Raw genomic sequence first — 16,976 nt, forward strand, 5'->3', positions numbered from 1 at the left:
CGCTCGTTTTTACAGATTATGATGGATGCCCACAGACTTCCTCCCTGGCAGTCTGAAGACACCTTGTCTCTACAAAACCTTACTCCTATGTCTACCTGACCCCAGGGGTAAAGACACTGTCAGGGCGGCCTGGGAGCTCTGCGGGGCAGCGGCTTGCCTGGATTTGCATCCTCTCTTCTTTGTGTTAGGTGGACCCATCTTTAATGGTACACATACGTGCAATAGCTCAGAGACGGGTTCCTCGGGTGTCACAGACCTGATTTGGACACCTAATGAAGTCTCTGTTAATGTCTCTTTTTCGTTCTCCTCGCCCGTTTGTGTTCGTCCTCCATTTGCTCTGCTTCTTGCTAATGTCATGGACGACCCGGAGGATACCCTTAACTGCTCCCTCACTAACTGCACTCTCTCGGCATGCTGGATTTTCCCCGCCTCTATTGTTCTCTTTGTGCACGAACCCGCAGCATTCTGGGTTCCCGTTCCTAATGCCACTCACTTCCATGTTATCACCTTCATGGAACAGACGGCTATCCAGCCCTTCCCCCGGGGCCAAGAGAGATTTTGGTATTACCATGGCAATCGTCACTGCCATTATCCTTTCCTCAGGGGCTGCCGCCACTGCGCTGTTGCTATCACCCAATCTTCCACAACTGTGGAAACACTCAATGAGGTCGTATCCAAAATTTCTGTGGCCTTACACACTCGCTCTCTTATTAATCAACACCTCTTCCAGGCCATTTCTTTCATCCAACAACAGGTAGACCTCCTTGGGGAAGAGATGGCGATCATCAAACAGATGACACTAATGGCCTGTGACCCATGGTTCAAAGCCCTGTGTCTCACACCTTACAAAGTACATAACCTCGCTAGGGCCAGGATGGAACTCTCACAGTACATCCATGGCCACTGGAGCCAAAAGTTTCTCAACTACTCCACCTTGCTCACAGACCAGATCATCTCCCTAAATTATACACGGGCTCAGACATTAGATATAAACTCTGGGTTCCTCAACAAACTGGTTGAACTTAAAAGCTTTGTTTGACCCTTCATGGATCTTTATTTGTTCTTGGGTATCATAGTCTTAATTCTTTTCTTGCTCATAAAATGCCTTGTTCTATGTTTCCACAGACAAAACCAAGTAAATTACTCAGTGTATCAGGTTCTCAAGACGCTCGAGGATCCAGACTTTGCACCCCCCCAGGTCCAGCAAATCTGGCTTGCTGACATCTGAGAAGCAGATGTGCAACTTCTTGCCCTCCTCCTCCCTCACATGGTCATGCCAGAGGTCACACCCTTCAAGGGCTGGTAGTCAATGACAGATAAGATCCTGATGGTCAGGACAGGCGTACTCCATCAAGCTAGGTGCCCTCTGAGGTGGGGTCAGCTATATCGAGACAAAGAACCTCGGTTCCCACTGACCTTTCTATAATAAAAAGGGCTGGATATGTAGGAGAGGAAGTTCCAGGCCTAAGCACAGGCTGCACTAGAGAACACAGCTTCCACCTTGAGAGTATAGCCCACACTTCTGCAAAAGAGCCAAACTAATCTGCCCCCCGGACCTAGAGACTGATGATGCAAGCAGTCTGGATGAGGGTATCTATCAGGGAGCAAACCAGCTTATGGGACACTGGGGGCAGGGGGAGAAATATATAAGGCCTGCCCTTTCCAGCAATAAACAAGTCTGGAGCACCTCACCTAGTGCCTACTTCCACCCGACTCCTGGTGTCTGTGTGTTGACTCCATGCTGCTCACCCCCACCTCGGCCAAGAACACTTGTTCCCTGTAGTCCCTCCTGGGCTGGACCCACGAGGAAACCTGCAACAGGTTGTTAGCCACCATGTGAGTGCTTGGAATTGAACCCAGGTCTTCTGTGAGAGCAGCCAGTGCTCTTAACCACTGAGCCATCTCTCCAGCCCCATGTACAAAGTTTTAATTTTATTCTTTGTTGTTGTTGTTGGTCTTTTTGAAACAGGGTCTCCCTGTAACCCCAGCTGTCCTGGAACTCACTATGTAAACCAGGCTGGCCTTGAACTCACAGAGATCCACCTGCTTCTGCCTCCCGAGTGCTGGGATCAAAACGTGCACCACACTGGCAATATATTTTATTCTAATCTTAATTACTGACATTAACTTTCAAAACATGCATTGCACATCATACAATCAGTGCTCTTAACTGCTAAGCCATCTCTCCAGCCCCAAATCTTACTTTGTATTTGAATGTTTAGAAATGCAAATAGGACTCTAGAAGGAGCCACTGCAGTGTTGCCCATTTTCTTTCTATTAGCAAAATACAAATACTATTTAACTGATATTTTAATAGGTAAAGTTTTTTGTGTTGGTTATAAGAATTTGAATTTTAAATGTAGGTACTCAAAAATGAAGTTTCTCTTAGAAGACTTAACATAAGTTTTTTTTAATTTAAAAATTAGATTTCTTTTATCCAAATTATACAGAATAATGAGAAAAAAATTAGACAGTGAAAATACTTGAATCTTCTAAACATTAAATCTATATTAAGTAAGTTGATGTTTTGAGTGAGCAGCCAGGACAAAAACAGGAATAACAACATACCAGCATCTTCATCTATAACATCATTAAGGCCAAGATTAGCATTGTTTTATCCCTGAGCAATGTGTGAAATTTTACCATGAACAATTTTTTTTTGGTCTTTTTGAGACAGGGTCTCCCTGTAGCCCCAGCTGGACTTGAACTCACTGTGTAGACCAGGCTGGCCTTGAACTCACAGAGATCCGCCTGCCTCTGCCTTGGGATTAAAGGTGTGCACCACCACACCCAGCCTACCATGAACAATTTTTTAAAATTTTATAAAAGGGGGCTGGAGAGATGGCTCAGCAGCTAAGAACACTGGTTCTTGCAGAAGACCCAGGTTCAAATCCCAGCACCCATGTGGCAGCTAACAACTGGCTGTAACTCCAGTCCCAGGGGATCCAACAGCCTCTTCTGACCTCTAAGGGCATTGCACAACATGGGTGCACTTGCAGGCAATACATGCATACACATAAAATAAAAATAATAATTTTTTTAAAGTTTAAAAAAAATTTTATAAAAGGGTTTAAGAAATGTAAAAAATGAGCACCTCTGTTACTTGGGGTGCTCAGTTGTCAGTATAGTGGAAGATGTATGCATGCAGATTTTGAAGTCTACATGGTTATGTTCACAGATGAAGTAGGCACATGGGAATCTGAAAGTTCATCTCCTTGAGTTTTGTAGGACAGGAGGAGGTCAGAGTGCCTGGATACAGGTTTTTGCCCCAGGCAAAACTGAGTCTCTGATATGATGTTCTTTCTTTCTTCTTTTTCTTTTTTTTCCTCTATCAGTTGATGAAATCATCTGCTTTTCTTTACCCTTCAAGGAAGACTCCATAACTAATTCTGAGTTTTTAGTTTTCATATTTGAAAATTCTTGTTTTTTTTAAAGCCATTTTTTGTAAATGTTACTAAGAATAAATTAGTACTTAAGAAAACCTTACTGTTGGGACTGGAGAGATGGCTCAGTGGTGAAAAGCATTTGCTGCTCTTGCAGAGGACCAGAGTTCAGTTCCCAGCACCCAGGTTAGGCTTCTGACAACCTCCTGTAACTCCAGCTCCATCTGATGCCTCTGACCTCCACAGGCCCCTGAACTCGTGTGCACAGACCCACACATGGACACTCACATATACATGTAATTAAAAATAAAATCTTTGAATATTTTTATTTTTGTTGTATCATGTATATGAGTGTATTGCTCTGCACCTGTGTCATGCAGAGCCCTCGGTGGTCAGAAGAGTGCGCCAGATCTCCTAGACGTGCAGTTCCAGAGGGCTGTCAGCCGCCATTTGGTGCTGGGAACTAACCCTGGGTCCTCTGCAAGAGTAGCCAGTGCTCTTAACCATGGAGTCATCTCTCCAGCCTCCAAAATAAAATCTTTAAATAAAAAGAAAATATTATTGTTGTTAACAGAGAAGTAAGCATTAACTTTATCTCAGGGTACTAAATTTTGACTTTAAAAATTTTAATGACCTTTATGTTATAATCAACATAGTTATGATCATATCTACTTAAAGTTTACTTTTCACAACCCTTCTACATCATACTTTACTCTTGTTAACATTCTCGTACATTTCCATTTTGAAACAATCTTTATCTTGCCATGCAAAATCCTTTCTTGCCCCAAAACATATTTTACCTTCTTTTACCAAAAATCTCTCATACCTTTAACCTTTATATCTTCTTTTTTAACTTGTAATTTTGCATTTATCATCATTAGTATAAAATTTAGAAAAAAAGCAATATGATTTTTAAATGAGGCTGTATCTAAAACATAGAAAATATATATGTTTAAGATATTTAAGGAATTTAGATCTCTAACAGTAAATACCAAACAGTTATAAATACAGGTGAAACACATTAATAGTCATGTGTTTTCTTAATTAATTTAAATAAATTATTAGTTAAAGATTTAAGTCGGTATAACAGGCACTTTGAAGTTGTTTCGCTTTTTTAAAAAGACCTTGGCTTTTCATGAGTTCTGACAAGGGACCCAAAGCAGGATAAAGCTGGGCGGTTTGCACTTCGTTCCCTTTGAGTCGCCTCCTCACTTTCATAGCAAATGTGTTCATCATTTAACGAGATTTTGCCCAAACTACTTTCTTTCTTTAAAACTAAAAGCACAGAGATTAATAATTGTACCAATTATACTATTATGATGTAACACATTAAATGTATCTGTAAACTTTAAGATGTCTTTGTAAGCCTCAAAGCAGATTCTTTATCACTTTCCCCCAAAAGCTTAGAGTTGTATCTTACTTGGGCTTGGCTAAGATATGGACCTTGAAAAATCTGCTTGTTTATTTTCAAAGAAGTAGTAGTGCTCAAAACATCTTTACAATCCTTGAAAAGTTTTTATTTCTATACACACAAAAACACATAAAACATATCTAAAAACAGAGACAAACCATTCTCTTAATCCTTAGAATACAAGAATTTAGCATCTCAGAGGGGCAGTTATCTGACAAGAAATACACCCTGGATCAGGAGTAACAGCTCTTCAAATTAATTTATACCTTCAAGCAATGAATTAAGACAAGGACCAAGGAGATAACATCTTGACCAAAACTGTATAATTATGTACATCTTGTCTTCTTTTTTTTTTTTTTTTTTTTTTTTTTTTTTTGGTCTTTTTGAGACAGGGTCTCCCTGTAGCCCCAGCTGGCCTGGAACTCACGATGTAGACCAGGCTGGCCTTGAACTCAGAGAGATCCACCTGCCTCTGCCTCCCAAGTGCTGGGACTGCAGGCGTGCACCACTATGCCCAGTGCATCTTGTCTTCTTAAAAAGATATTTTATTTGAATTGAAAAACTCATGTTACTTTTCCCAAAGGAGGATCTGGGTCCAGTGGCCAGCTCTACTTGTTTCCAAAGTGACCACATCGATTTCATATCTTCCCTGCCCTTATTTTGCTCCTCCAATTTGACACTGGACATTGAGCAAGCTTACTTAGCTTATTGAGGTACTTGGAGTTGGATTTTTTTTGGGGGGGGGTCTTTTTGAGACAGGGTCTCCCTGTAGCCCCAGCTAGCCTTGAACTCGCAGAGGTCCACCAGCCTCTGCCTCCCAAGTGCTGGGATTAAAGGCGTGCACCACCATGCCTGACTGAAACTTTTTCCTTAAAAATTTTAGTTTCACTGTGAGCCAAAAGGAAGCTGAGCCAATTTAACAAATTTGATTTACATAAGCGCTCACAAGCCAATCTGCTCCTGAGTAAATGACGTAAGAAGAAAAACGTAAACACATGTAGACAGTGCAGACATGTATAATTAGGCATAAAAATGGGTTTTTAAAACCAAGATTTTGCATGTTACTGTTTCTTGGGATTACATCTCCTATAACCCTCTCTGTGAAAAGGAAACTCCCTACAAAGATTTTTAGCAAACATATATATCCATTTTACATGTAGTCCATCCTTAATAAAAACTTTACATTTAAGTTTCATGTTGAGAATATTTAGAAAAAGAAATCATGTGATTTTTATGTTACCCATGATGATTATATAAATGAAATATATATATGTGTGTGTATATGTATATTTATAACCTGTTTGAGAAGAAAATCCTTCACAAAATATATGTATATGGGGGCTGGAGAGATAGCTCAGCAGTTAAGAGCACTGGCTGTTCTTGCAGAAGACCCGGGTTCAAATCCCAGCACAGTACACACATGGCAGTTAACAACTGTAACTCCAATTCCAGACGATCCAACGACCTCTTCTGTCCTCCATGGGCATTGCATGACAGGGGTGCACTTATATGCATGCAGGCAATACATACACATAAAATAAAAATAATAAAATATTTTTTAAAAATCTATGTATATAACATTAAATTTTATTGCTTAATGAAATCTTTTATGATTCTGATTGTTGTTTTATATAAACAATCAGTATTTTAAGGTTTTATGAAACACCTAATAGACCCAAAGATATCATTTGAATAGGTTTGAAGATGTTCAAAGCACCCAAGTTCATAAAGCAGGTCTTTCATACATCAGGCCTTTAATATATCACCAAAATACTCACATTTATAAGTCTGCACTTGTGCATTTTAGTTGGGCGTGCCAAAAAGGTAAAAATAATTATTTTAGCACACAATAAAAATGAATTTTAAAAAACTGAAGTGACCACATTTTGCTAAAAAGTTTTTTGATCCAAACAACATGAAAACAACTATCACAGACATACATGACACAATTGCATTAAATCTCGGTGCACCCAAGTTTTAAAAACATAGGAAGCTCACATCCCTATCTCTTTAAGATCTGAAAAAGACTTAGTACCATAGAAGATCAAATGGTGAAGTTTTTCAAGTAGACTTAAGGTAACATCTCTCTTTAAGAACTAAATAGCTGGGCAGGGAGATGCCTTTACTGAGAAAAATGTTTTTCTCAGTGTTTGTTCTCTTTTCATTTATTGTGGGGCTAAACTATATTTTCCATGCTTGCTTTTGTATCTAGAGGAAAGAAATAAAGATTCTCAGATCAGACATCACCCACGGCCTAGCATCATCAAGGGATACAATTCCTTTCCTAGGCTTGGCAGTACTGGCTGGTTTCTTACCTTGGATTAGGCAACACAGGTCTGTCCCATAAGACATTTACCCATCACCAGCGCTCAGGTACTTTTCCTTGAAGGTTTTCCTTAGAGGCCCGTAGATCAGACATGATTCTGTCCTGTGTAAAGTTTAAAGACAGAGATATACACAATAGGTGAGTTGTGTTTCTTTGTTTCTAGACTCTCATAAAGTGAGAACAGATGGAGTTTAAACTTGGGTATTTTAACCAAGAAGTTCTAGAAGTCAGTCTCTTCAGAACACCATGGGGAAGGAAGCAGGTAGAGCTCCCCCTTTCTAAGCTCTTGACTTCACAGAATGCAGAGGAGACAGGACAGCAAAGAAGTAGGGTGTGGTGGTAAAACTTCAGGTTGGGGCTGGAGAAGATCCTCAGCAGGTAAGAGCACTGGCTGCTCTTGCAGAGGACCTTGGTTCCATTCCCATGATGGCTAATAACTGTCCATAAGTCCAGTTCTAAGAGATCTGATCCCTTCTAGCCTCCATGGGTACTGCACACACATGGTACAATTACACACATACAGGCAAAACACTCATACACAAAGAACTTAATTTATTCTATTTTTTGGATTTATTTTTATTTTATGTGTATGAGTATATTGCCTGCATGTATGTAAGTGCACCTGTATCATGCAATACCCAAAGAGGACAGAAGAGGGTGTTGGGTCCCCTGGAACTGGAGTTATGGATGGTTGTGAGCTGCCATGTGGGTGCTAGGAACAGAACCCATCCCCTGCAAGAGTAGCCAGTGCTCTTAACTGCTGAGCCATCTCTCCAGCCCCCTACAAATGGGATTATTTTGTGTGTCTCTTTGAGACAGGGTCTCCCAGTAGCCCCAGCTGGGCTGGAACTCGCTATGTAGACCAGGCTGGCTTCAAACTCACAAAGATCTGCTGGGACTAAAGGTGTGCGCCACCACACCTGGCTCAAATGGGAATTTTAATATAGCATAAAATTTTTTTCTTCCGGCCAGGCCCATATGGTGGCACAAACCTTTTATCCCAGTACTTGGGAGGCAGAGGCAAGTGGATCTCTGAGTTCAAGGCCAGCCTAGTCTACATAGTGAGTTCCAGGCCAGCTGGGGCTACAGGGAGACCTTGTCTCAAAAAAAAAAAAAAAAATCTTTTTCTTCTTAGCTTTTATGTTAAAATAGGCCATAATATTCTATAATAATCTATTGCCATATAAAATTTTGCTGTTAGGAGATGAAGAAAGAGATGCAAGTGTGGGTGGTTGTCAGAATTTATCTTTAGTTCTCATAGACCCTCTGAAATTTTTTTTAGAGGGGTGGGTCTTTTTGAGACAAAGTCTCCCTATAGCACCAGCTGGCCTGGAACTCACTATGTAGGCCAAGCTGGCCTCAAACTCACAGAGATCTGCCTGCCTCTGCCTCCCAAGTGCTGGGATCAAAAGTGTGTGCCACCACACCCACCTGCCTAGCCTCTAAAATTTTTAAGTTAACTTCTTACTCATTTTCAAATTTTTAGAGCTCTTAATTGTTGTAAATTACCAAGTTTATCATTTCTTTTTCAGATGCTTTTATATTCCAATTAAAACAGGCTGCTCATTTATGATTTTATTTTATTGCTAAAGGTCTTTAGTTAAGTATACAAAATAAAACAGCTTAGAGGCAGTAAATGCTTCCTGTTGAGGGGAAACTTACCTTTGTTAGATTTGTCCTTTCTTTAAACTTTGCAGGTTGAATTAACACACTAATCAAATCTAAAACCAGCTGGAGTATGAAATACGTTTTGTTTTCTCCAAACATTTCTCCATTAGATTAGGTAGGGGAGAAGTGGGGAGGGGAGACCACTAGCGAGTTTAACAAACTGTCAGATTCCAAAATGCCTTCAGAGGTCTGAAAGCAACAAAAAATAAACCAAATGTCGAAATCGAAATGCTTTCAAAGCAAATAAAATCGCTATCTTAAACCAAACACTTAGAAAGCAAACCGAAACCAGAAAGGTACCTACCAAATAGAATCCTTAAACAACCAGTTCAGAATAAACAAATGGTCTCTTGACCAAAGGTCTGAAAGAGCCCCAGATCAAATACAAGTGATCATGGCCCAGGAACACAGCCTTAGGTCACCCCAAATTCCATGTTCCAACATGGAAGCAGTTTCATGAAGTTTTACAGCAACAACATATCAAGAAACACATTGGTGGAAACATTAAGTAGGTGGTTACAGCAAAGCCTCTCAGCTCTGGACCCCAGATGCATCCGAGGTTGGTGGAAACTAGGGTTTTGTTAATACAACCCAAATGATTTGGATCTGTTAGTCACAGGGATGTTAGGTCAGACACAGAGGAAGTCACAGAATGGCTATTTAGGGGGCTAAAGATAGCCCAAGATGATTTTTAATTAGGTTGTGGACCTGCAAGATTCTGAACTCTCCACAATCATTGAAGTTTGAATCAGTTGCTCAGCCTTGCAGAAGGTTCAGTTTGAAGATGCAGGGTTTTTTCTGGGAACTTTCATATCCATTTGTGGAGATCTATATATATTTCAGTCCATATTGAAATGAATATTTGCTGAATTCATGAGGGAAGGAAGGGACAGGACCAACCAGCAAGTTCTTCATGTATTCTAGCATTCAAGAAATGGAGGACGGAAGATCAGTTCAAGGTCACCCTGGGTGACAGAATAAGCTTGAAGCCAGCCTGGGCTACATGAAACACTGTCTCCGACAAAAAACTAAAGTAAAAATGGCCTGCCAGTAGATGTTCTATAAATTGGAACAGTGATCACGAATTTCTTCATTAACTTCTAAATGCTAAATAGGTCTCAGTAAACACTGGGGAATAAATCCCAAGACATTCCCAAGTGGTGGTTGTTTTTATTTGCTTTATCTTCAGAGCCTCCTGTGCTAAGTGTTTATTGAGTCACCTGAACAGGTACCAGCTCTGGATCATGTGTTCCAGGAGGGAGACCCTGTAACTGAGTCACGCCAGAGTCCATGGGCCTGGTTCTGTCCTCTCTCCATCAGATACCCAAAAATACTGGGGGGAGGCTGAGCAGAGTGGCCCTGCTTTACCTGGCCTTTCCCTCTCCCCCCTTCCCCTCCTCCTCCCCTCCCCTTTTCTTCCCTTCTCTTCTCCCCCTTTCCAGTACCTCCTCTTCTCTCACTTCCCCCACCACAAGTTTATGCAAATCTTGATCCACTTGTTGAAAAGCAACATTGGCACAGGGTTCCTGGGGCTTCCCTTGGCTGTGAAAAATGCTGGCTTGTTGGGAAGAGGCACCTTGTCATCCAAGTTGGGGGTGGGGGGGGTAATAAGTCCCTGGGCCCTCTAGGTTGCTGATGATGGGTGAGTCTGGGGACTGGGCTGTACAATAGGAAACGTGCCCTTCAATTACCTGGAACCAACCTGAAGGCACGTTGACCACCCCAGCCACTATTCACAGAACCCCACTGCACATGCAGCCTCTCCTTCCACACCGGCCTCCCCAGTCCCAGGACTCTTACACCCACAGCCTTGTCCTTGTGTAAATGTGTGACCAGTTTCACACCATCTGATGGGACACCCAGTGGTACTGAAGGCTGAGGCAGGAGGAGTTCCGGTTTGAGGCCAGTGAGTTACAGGTCAGCCTGGACGCCATCGCAAAACCTATCTAAAAAAAGAAAAGCCACAGGGCCGAGGATGCGTGAAATGCGTGAAGCCCTGGGTTCAGTCCCAGACACTGAAAACCAAAAATAAGAATGAAACCATCTGACTCCGCATGAGATGGGGCGGGACTGTGGCTACGGATGCCCTCCCATTGTCGTGCCCAACGGACGGACCCCCAAATACCACCACGGAGTCCAGAGGACATGCAAAAGCAAAGAGTCTCTATTCAGACTTAAGCTCCGACTCTCACCTCACCATCGCAGTGGATCTGAGAGCCCCGAGCAAGGGGGCAAAGAGCTTCTCATAGGCTTTAGAAAAAGGGAGGAGGGCACTAACAGAGTCACATCTTGATTGGTCCACGGAGGCCACGCTTGCCAACATACTTCAAATTGATTGGGGGGGGGGTGCAGTCTTGGGGGGTCCTATTGGTGGGTGCTGTCTTCGGGGCTGTGGAATGTGCTGACTGCTATCCTTGGGGCCAGAGGATCTTGTTTATTCCTGTAAGGTCTTAACACGTCTGGGCTCTTGTGACATGCGGGGGCTTGCCTTATCTACTTACAAAATGGAGAAGTCAGCCACAATGGAGTCAGTGCAGTTTGTCCCTTTAGTTCCTTTGAGCCAAGCAAATTCAGAAGCAAAAAGAGCAATTAGTCCTAAAAGGGCAGGGGTCTAGGGGCACAGGGGAGGGGGCCAAGGAGGAGGGCTCCACACCACCCCTATGTCCCCTGCACCCCTCTGTCTCCTGGCCATGCCTCCTCTCCAAAACTGTGCTGTGCCCTACAAACACCTAGAAGTAATGTGAAGGCTGCACCTTGTAATGTCCTATCTGGAGTCCTTAAAGCGCTTACAAAGGTCAGGCATATCCGCTCTGACTCTGAGGTAAAAATCCGTTGACTCCCCTTCCTCCTCCCAGAAGCCCCTGCTCTAGAGGCCTGCGCACAGAAAGCCCGTGGTGCGCTGGTAGTGATGCCACGTATAGACTCTCCCTTTAGTGAGTTTGTCTCCACTGGGCCTGGTAAGCGGCCCCGGTGTGAAGGAGTTGCACAGAAAGCCCGTGGTGCGCTGGTAGTGATGCCACGTATAGACTCTCTTAGTGAGTTTGTCTCCACTGGGCCTGGTAAGCGGCCCCGGTGTGAAGGAGTCACAGCGAGACCCTTGCTTCCGCCAACCTGACTTCCAACAGGTAATGGGTCCAATCAGAAGCCAGGACCCTCCCCTTCAGAGCCCTCTGGGCTCTAGATTGACGTCTGCAGAAGGGTGTCCAGGACCACATGGCACAGCACTCTGCCAACTGATCTACAGCCCAAGCCCCTTCTTTCCCTTTTCCCCTGCCCACTTCAATACAGACACCTTGTCAGGGTCATTTGTTTCAGGAAAACACTTTTAGGACAAATTAATAAGTGAAAAATCCAGTTGGCAATGACATGAGTAATTTGCATTGACTGCAGTCATTAAAAAACTCACCTAGTGGGGCGCAGAGATGACTCAGCTGTTAAGAGCACACACTGCTCTTGTGGGACCTTGTTAGGTTACCAGCACCCACATCAGGCAACCGCCTGTAACTCCAGCTCCAGGGGTTCTTACACCCTCCTCTGGCCTCCGAGGGCACCTGCACTCACATGCACATACCGACACACAGACGCATACACATAGTTTTTAAAATAGCCAGGTGTGGTGGCACATGCCTTTAATCTTAGTACTTGGGAGGCAGAGGCAGGTGGACCTCCCAGATCTAGGGGCCAGCCTGGTCTATTCATAGCTAGTTCTAAGTCAGCTGGGACTATAGGGAGAGCCTGCCTCAAAAAAAAAAAGTAACAGTGAATAATAAAAGTGCATCTAACATTCAAAGTGTGTCCATCTGAAACTTTAGTGTAAAAACAATCTCAGAAAAAAAAGAAAAAAGACAAACACAATGAAGCTCTACGGATGCTTTATGAAGTGAGGACAGGCCTTAAACAGAAGTCAAAGTGGGTCACTTGGAGGCTGATGCAGGAATCATCCATCCCAGGCCAGCCTGGGTTTATATCATCAGACTCAAAAAAATGATTGTTTTAAATCAAGGATATTCAGTAAAACTGCATGGGCTGGGGATGTAGCTCAGTGGTAGATCACTTGCCTAGCATGTGCAAGGCTGTAAGTACAATTCCCGATACTTCAAAATGAGTTTAAAAAAAAAAAACCCAAAGCCAAATGAGCAGAGCCCAAATAGTACTTGTATCTGGAGTGTGCGTGTTGGACACACTCAACTAACTCACAGAGCCTTTACTGCTCACAAGACACATTGGTGCTTTGTTCATTCAGTTCTGTGCAATTTCGACGTGGGCTTTACCAGCCTTCTGTAGCCATTCCAGAAGCCCTCTGGGCTGGGCTCTTACAAACGGGTGCACAGCAGCTTAAACGCCTTGCCCAGGTCACCAGGTTTGGAGGTGGCAGAGCTGGTCTTTGAAGACCTGTCTGGCTCTATTACCTGCAAACCCCAAACCCTCAGGGGTCCTCCTGCCTCCTGCAGGCACCACTAGTGACAGTCAGGTTGGCTCTGTCCTCTGCCTGATGACATCTGTCATTTTCCTCTAACACACAGGTTTTAGGACAGTGGCCTCTTAGCTCATTAGGGCCTTCTACAGGTAGTGTTTTAGTTTTTATCTGAGCCAGTGTTTAAAACCCTAGAGACTTCGCAGTGGAGACAAAAATAAAAGCCCCTCTGCCTTCTTGACAAGAAGACAGTCAGCCACCTTAGTACTTTCCTGCTTTCCTGTGTTTCTGAGCCCAGTTCCAGCTGGACCCCATTAACTCTGGGTGTTTCTGGTTTTGCCACTGTCCCCACTACTCCCTAATCTAATACACAGCTCTGTCACTGACCAGACAGAAATATCGAGCTGGTCCCAGGGCTTTAGAATGTGCAGCCCTGAGATTCACGTATTTGCTAGTGTTGTCCCACAGACCCCAATCAGCAAGCAGCAGTAAACACAAGAAGTCAACCTGCACCACCACCCCCATATCCAACACCTTCCTCCTCCCTCCTCGGCGCCTCTACCAAACCTAGACAGTTTGTGCAAAGAGTGGGGCTGGGCTGGGGTGTGGCTCAGTTGGTAGAGCGCCTGCCTAACATGCACAGAGCCCCAAGTTAGATCCCCAGCACTGTGTAAACTGGATGTGGTACTGCACACCTGCAATCCCAAGACTTGATAGATGGAAGCAGAAGGATCAGGAGTTGGAGAAGCAAAGTATGTTGGAGCACAGCCTGGGCTACATAAAACTTAAAAAAAAAAAGCCTGAGATCTTATAATAGCATTACAATAAAGTGATTTCATCTAATTAAAAAAAATATTTTATTATTAAGCTGGAGAGATGGCTCAGCAGTTAAGAGCACTGGCTGCTCTTGCAGAGGACTGGGTTTAATTCCCAGCCCACATAGCAGCTAACAACCATCTATAACTCCAGTTCCAGGGGATCTGATGCCCTGTCCTTTTCTCCATGGGCATAGCACAACATGGGTACATCTACCTACATGCAGGCAATACACTCATACACATAAAATAATAAGCATAAAAAGCAAACTCCTAAAAGTTGTAGAAAGGTTTGACGGCTAATCCTGGGTGTCAACCTGATTGGATCTGGGATCAACTGAAATGAAAGAGATCTTCTTGACTGGATCATCTAAAGCTGGAAGACACACCCTAAATGTGGGCATTACCTTCTGATGGCAGCCAGTATAAAAGACCTAGGCAGAGGAGAACGCCTGGCTTCTTGCTGCTTGCCTTCTCTCTCACTGGTGAGTTCATCTTGCTGCTGTAGACTGAAGACTAGCTGATCTTTTGGAATTTGTCAGACCTTCAGCACCAGATTGGGACTACTGAGACATCCAGCCTCATGGACTGAGCGACTACGGATTCTCAGCCTCTCCAGTGTGGTGCAGCCAGCGTTAGACTACTCGGGCTCTATCCTGTGAGCTAAGCTGATAAATTTATATATATTCATTCTACAGATTCTGTTTCTTTCGAGAACCCTGACTAATACAAAAGGGTTACTAGCATTAGAAAATTATTGGAAAATTCTGTGCCAACACACAAATATGCAATAGTTACTTTATTTGGGAGTATATTGTTCCTTTATCAAAAGAGTTTTTAAGCTACACATTGTCCTTTCCTCCTAGACTACAGAAGACTTTCATGAACTATGAAGAGGCCACAATGTATAGCTTGGGGACATGCCCGAACCCCTGGCTGAAGTCGCACTCAGCATGGGGCAGGTAGTAGTCACAGACGTGGAGGCACCATGACAAGAGCGGCCACGAGAGCCAGGGGTACACCTTATGTGTGTGTCTGTGTGAGGGTATGTATGTGTGAGCACAGGTGCCCACAGAGGCCAGAAGAGGGAGCAGGATCCCACAGAGCTCGAACTACAGGCAGCTGTGGGCTGCCTGATGTGGGTGCTGGGGACCGAGCCCAGGTCCTCTGCAAGAGGTGTACATGCTCATCACTCCTGAGCCATCTCTCCAGCCCCTGCTCACACAAGTTTTAAATGAATATGCTCCTTTTAAAAACCATCAAGCAAGATAAAGACTCTTAAAACAAAAAACCCCTTATCTTTCTTTACCCTAGTTAATAAACAGTTCTTTCTATATTTTCTTTTTCTGTGTGTACATCAGTGTGTGCGAAAGGGCGTGTATCATTTCCTTTTATGAGAGAGGGAGAGAGATTCTTGTGTAGCCAGAGCTGCCTTGAACCAGCTACGCGTAGCCAAGGATGACCTTGAACTCCTGGTGTCCAGCCCACCAGTGCAGAGAGCTTCCTGCATAGTGGGCAGGCACTCCATCAACTGAGCTACAGCCCCAGTTCTAATTCACTTTATATTTTCTTATACATTACTTAAATTTTAAGTAAAATTATGCAAATTTGGAATGTGTGTTTGAGGCAGGGCCTCCTGTGAATTAGTCTGGCCACAAGCCTGCTTTGTAGCTCTAGGATGACCTTGAACTCCTCATGCTCCTGCTTCTACCTCCCGAGTGCTGGGATTACAAGCACCCACCACCACAACTAGCTTGAAATTTGCTTTTTTAATCTAACAGCATGTTAATACATGTCCCATTGCTATGACAGACTACCAAGGAAAGCAACTTTCAAAAGGGTTTATTTCCACTCGTAGTTCAAGGGTATAGTCCATCATGGAGGGAAGTCACGGCAGCAGGTGAGTGAGGCAGCTGGTTGTCTGCAGTGAGGACACAGAGAGATCAGTGCTAGCATTCAGCCTGCTTCCTCCATTTTATTCAGCCCATGGGATGCACTCCCCACAGTCAAGGTGGGTCTTCCCTGCCCAGTCAGCCTACTCTAGAAAACCCCTCACAGACTTGGACAGAGGTTTCCCCCTGGTGATTCTAAATCCTGTCGCCTTCATGGAAATTAACCACCGCCAACAGAATTCCTCTTTTTCCCCACCCTGGGACACACAGACCCATCTCATTATGTCAAGGCTCACTCACAGTGGAGGTGTTTACACCTGTTTCTTTTCTCATTATCCTTATAGTGGACATTTAGCTTGTTCCTTGTTTGGTAAGTTAATGGGGGTCTGGATAGATGGCTCAGTGGTTAAGAGCACTGGCTACTTTTTTTAAAATAATTTTTTGAGAATTTCGTACATGCACATAAGGTGTTTTGATCAAATCCATGCCCACTCCCTCCCTTCCAACTGCCCCCATAATGCCCCACCACTTTTTTCTGATAACTTCATGTAGTCTTTCTTCTTCTTTGATTTATTTATTTATTTTTATGGGGCTTTTAGCTGCTCGAACATTCCCCCCTCTGAAGAGGTAACCCTAAATTCTTTTAGGGATTAGATAAGAGCTCCCAAATACTTTTGACATTTTTGGCCTTTGGAGCAGAGTATGTTGCTAAGAGGCCCAAGGACATTTTGACTTTTAGCTAAGAAACTGGCTACATTTCTTTGGGGTCTTTTTACCCTAACTGCCTAGCAAATTCCTACCTCCTATTCTTATCACACCATCCTCTGAAGGGGTTACCCGTTCTTAAAAAATCACCAACACCACTTTAAGAAAAGTAGCAAGGTAAATTTTAATTTTCACCCATCCGGGCTGTCTATCTCGGGAGTAGAAGCAGCCCTGGTGATTGTCAGGTCAGGTTTTTATGATTACAGAATTATTATTAAAACAGGACACTTATGAACCAATCAGGTTTGTACAACATAGCAGAATTTTGACTCTATTAATCAACAACCAGTCATTATTCAGGC

General features: G+C 43.4%; 1 protein-coding gene and 1 long non-coding RNA gene across 2 annotated transcripts in view; one reads left to right on the forward strand and one right to left on the reverse strand.

Moving 5' to 3' along the window:
- Positions 1 to 3,680: 3,680 nt before the first annotated feature.
- Positions 3,681 to 8,882, reverse strand: LOC115067487. Its single transcript, XR_003846899.1, has 3 exons — positions 8,783 to 8,882; positions 7,110 to 7,222; positions 3,681 to 3,921 (listed from the first exon to the last, which is right to left on the reverse strand). It is a non-coding gene; the product is annotated as an uncharacterized LOC115067487 (long non-coding RNA).
- Positions 8,883 to 10,266: 1,384 nt separating this feature from the next.
- Positions 10,267 to 16,976, forward strand: part of LOC103749075 (proton-coupled amino acid transporter 3-like) — a 37,931-nt gene continuing 31,221 nt past the window's right edge. Inside the window, 2 exon segments of the mRNA XM_008851884.1 lie at positions 10,267 to 10,392; positions 14,828 to 14,979. Of these exon segments, the coding sequence (XP_008850106.1) occupies positions 10,267 to 10,392; positions 14,828 to 14,979 (278 nt within the window).

The sequence above is a fragment of the Nannospalax galili genome, unplaced genomic scaffold, assembly GCF_000622305.1.
Source record: "Nannospalax galili isolate Female #2095 unplaced genomic scaffold, S.galili_v1.0 scaffold706, whole genome shotgun sequence".
NCBI classification, from domain to species: Eukaryota; Metazoa; Chordata; class Mammalia; order Rodentia; family Spalacidae; genus Nannospalax; species Nannospalax galili.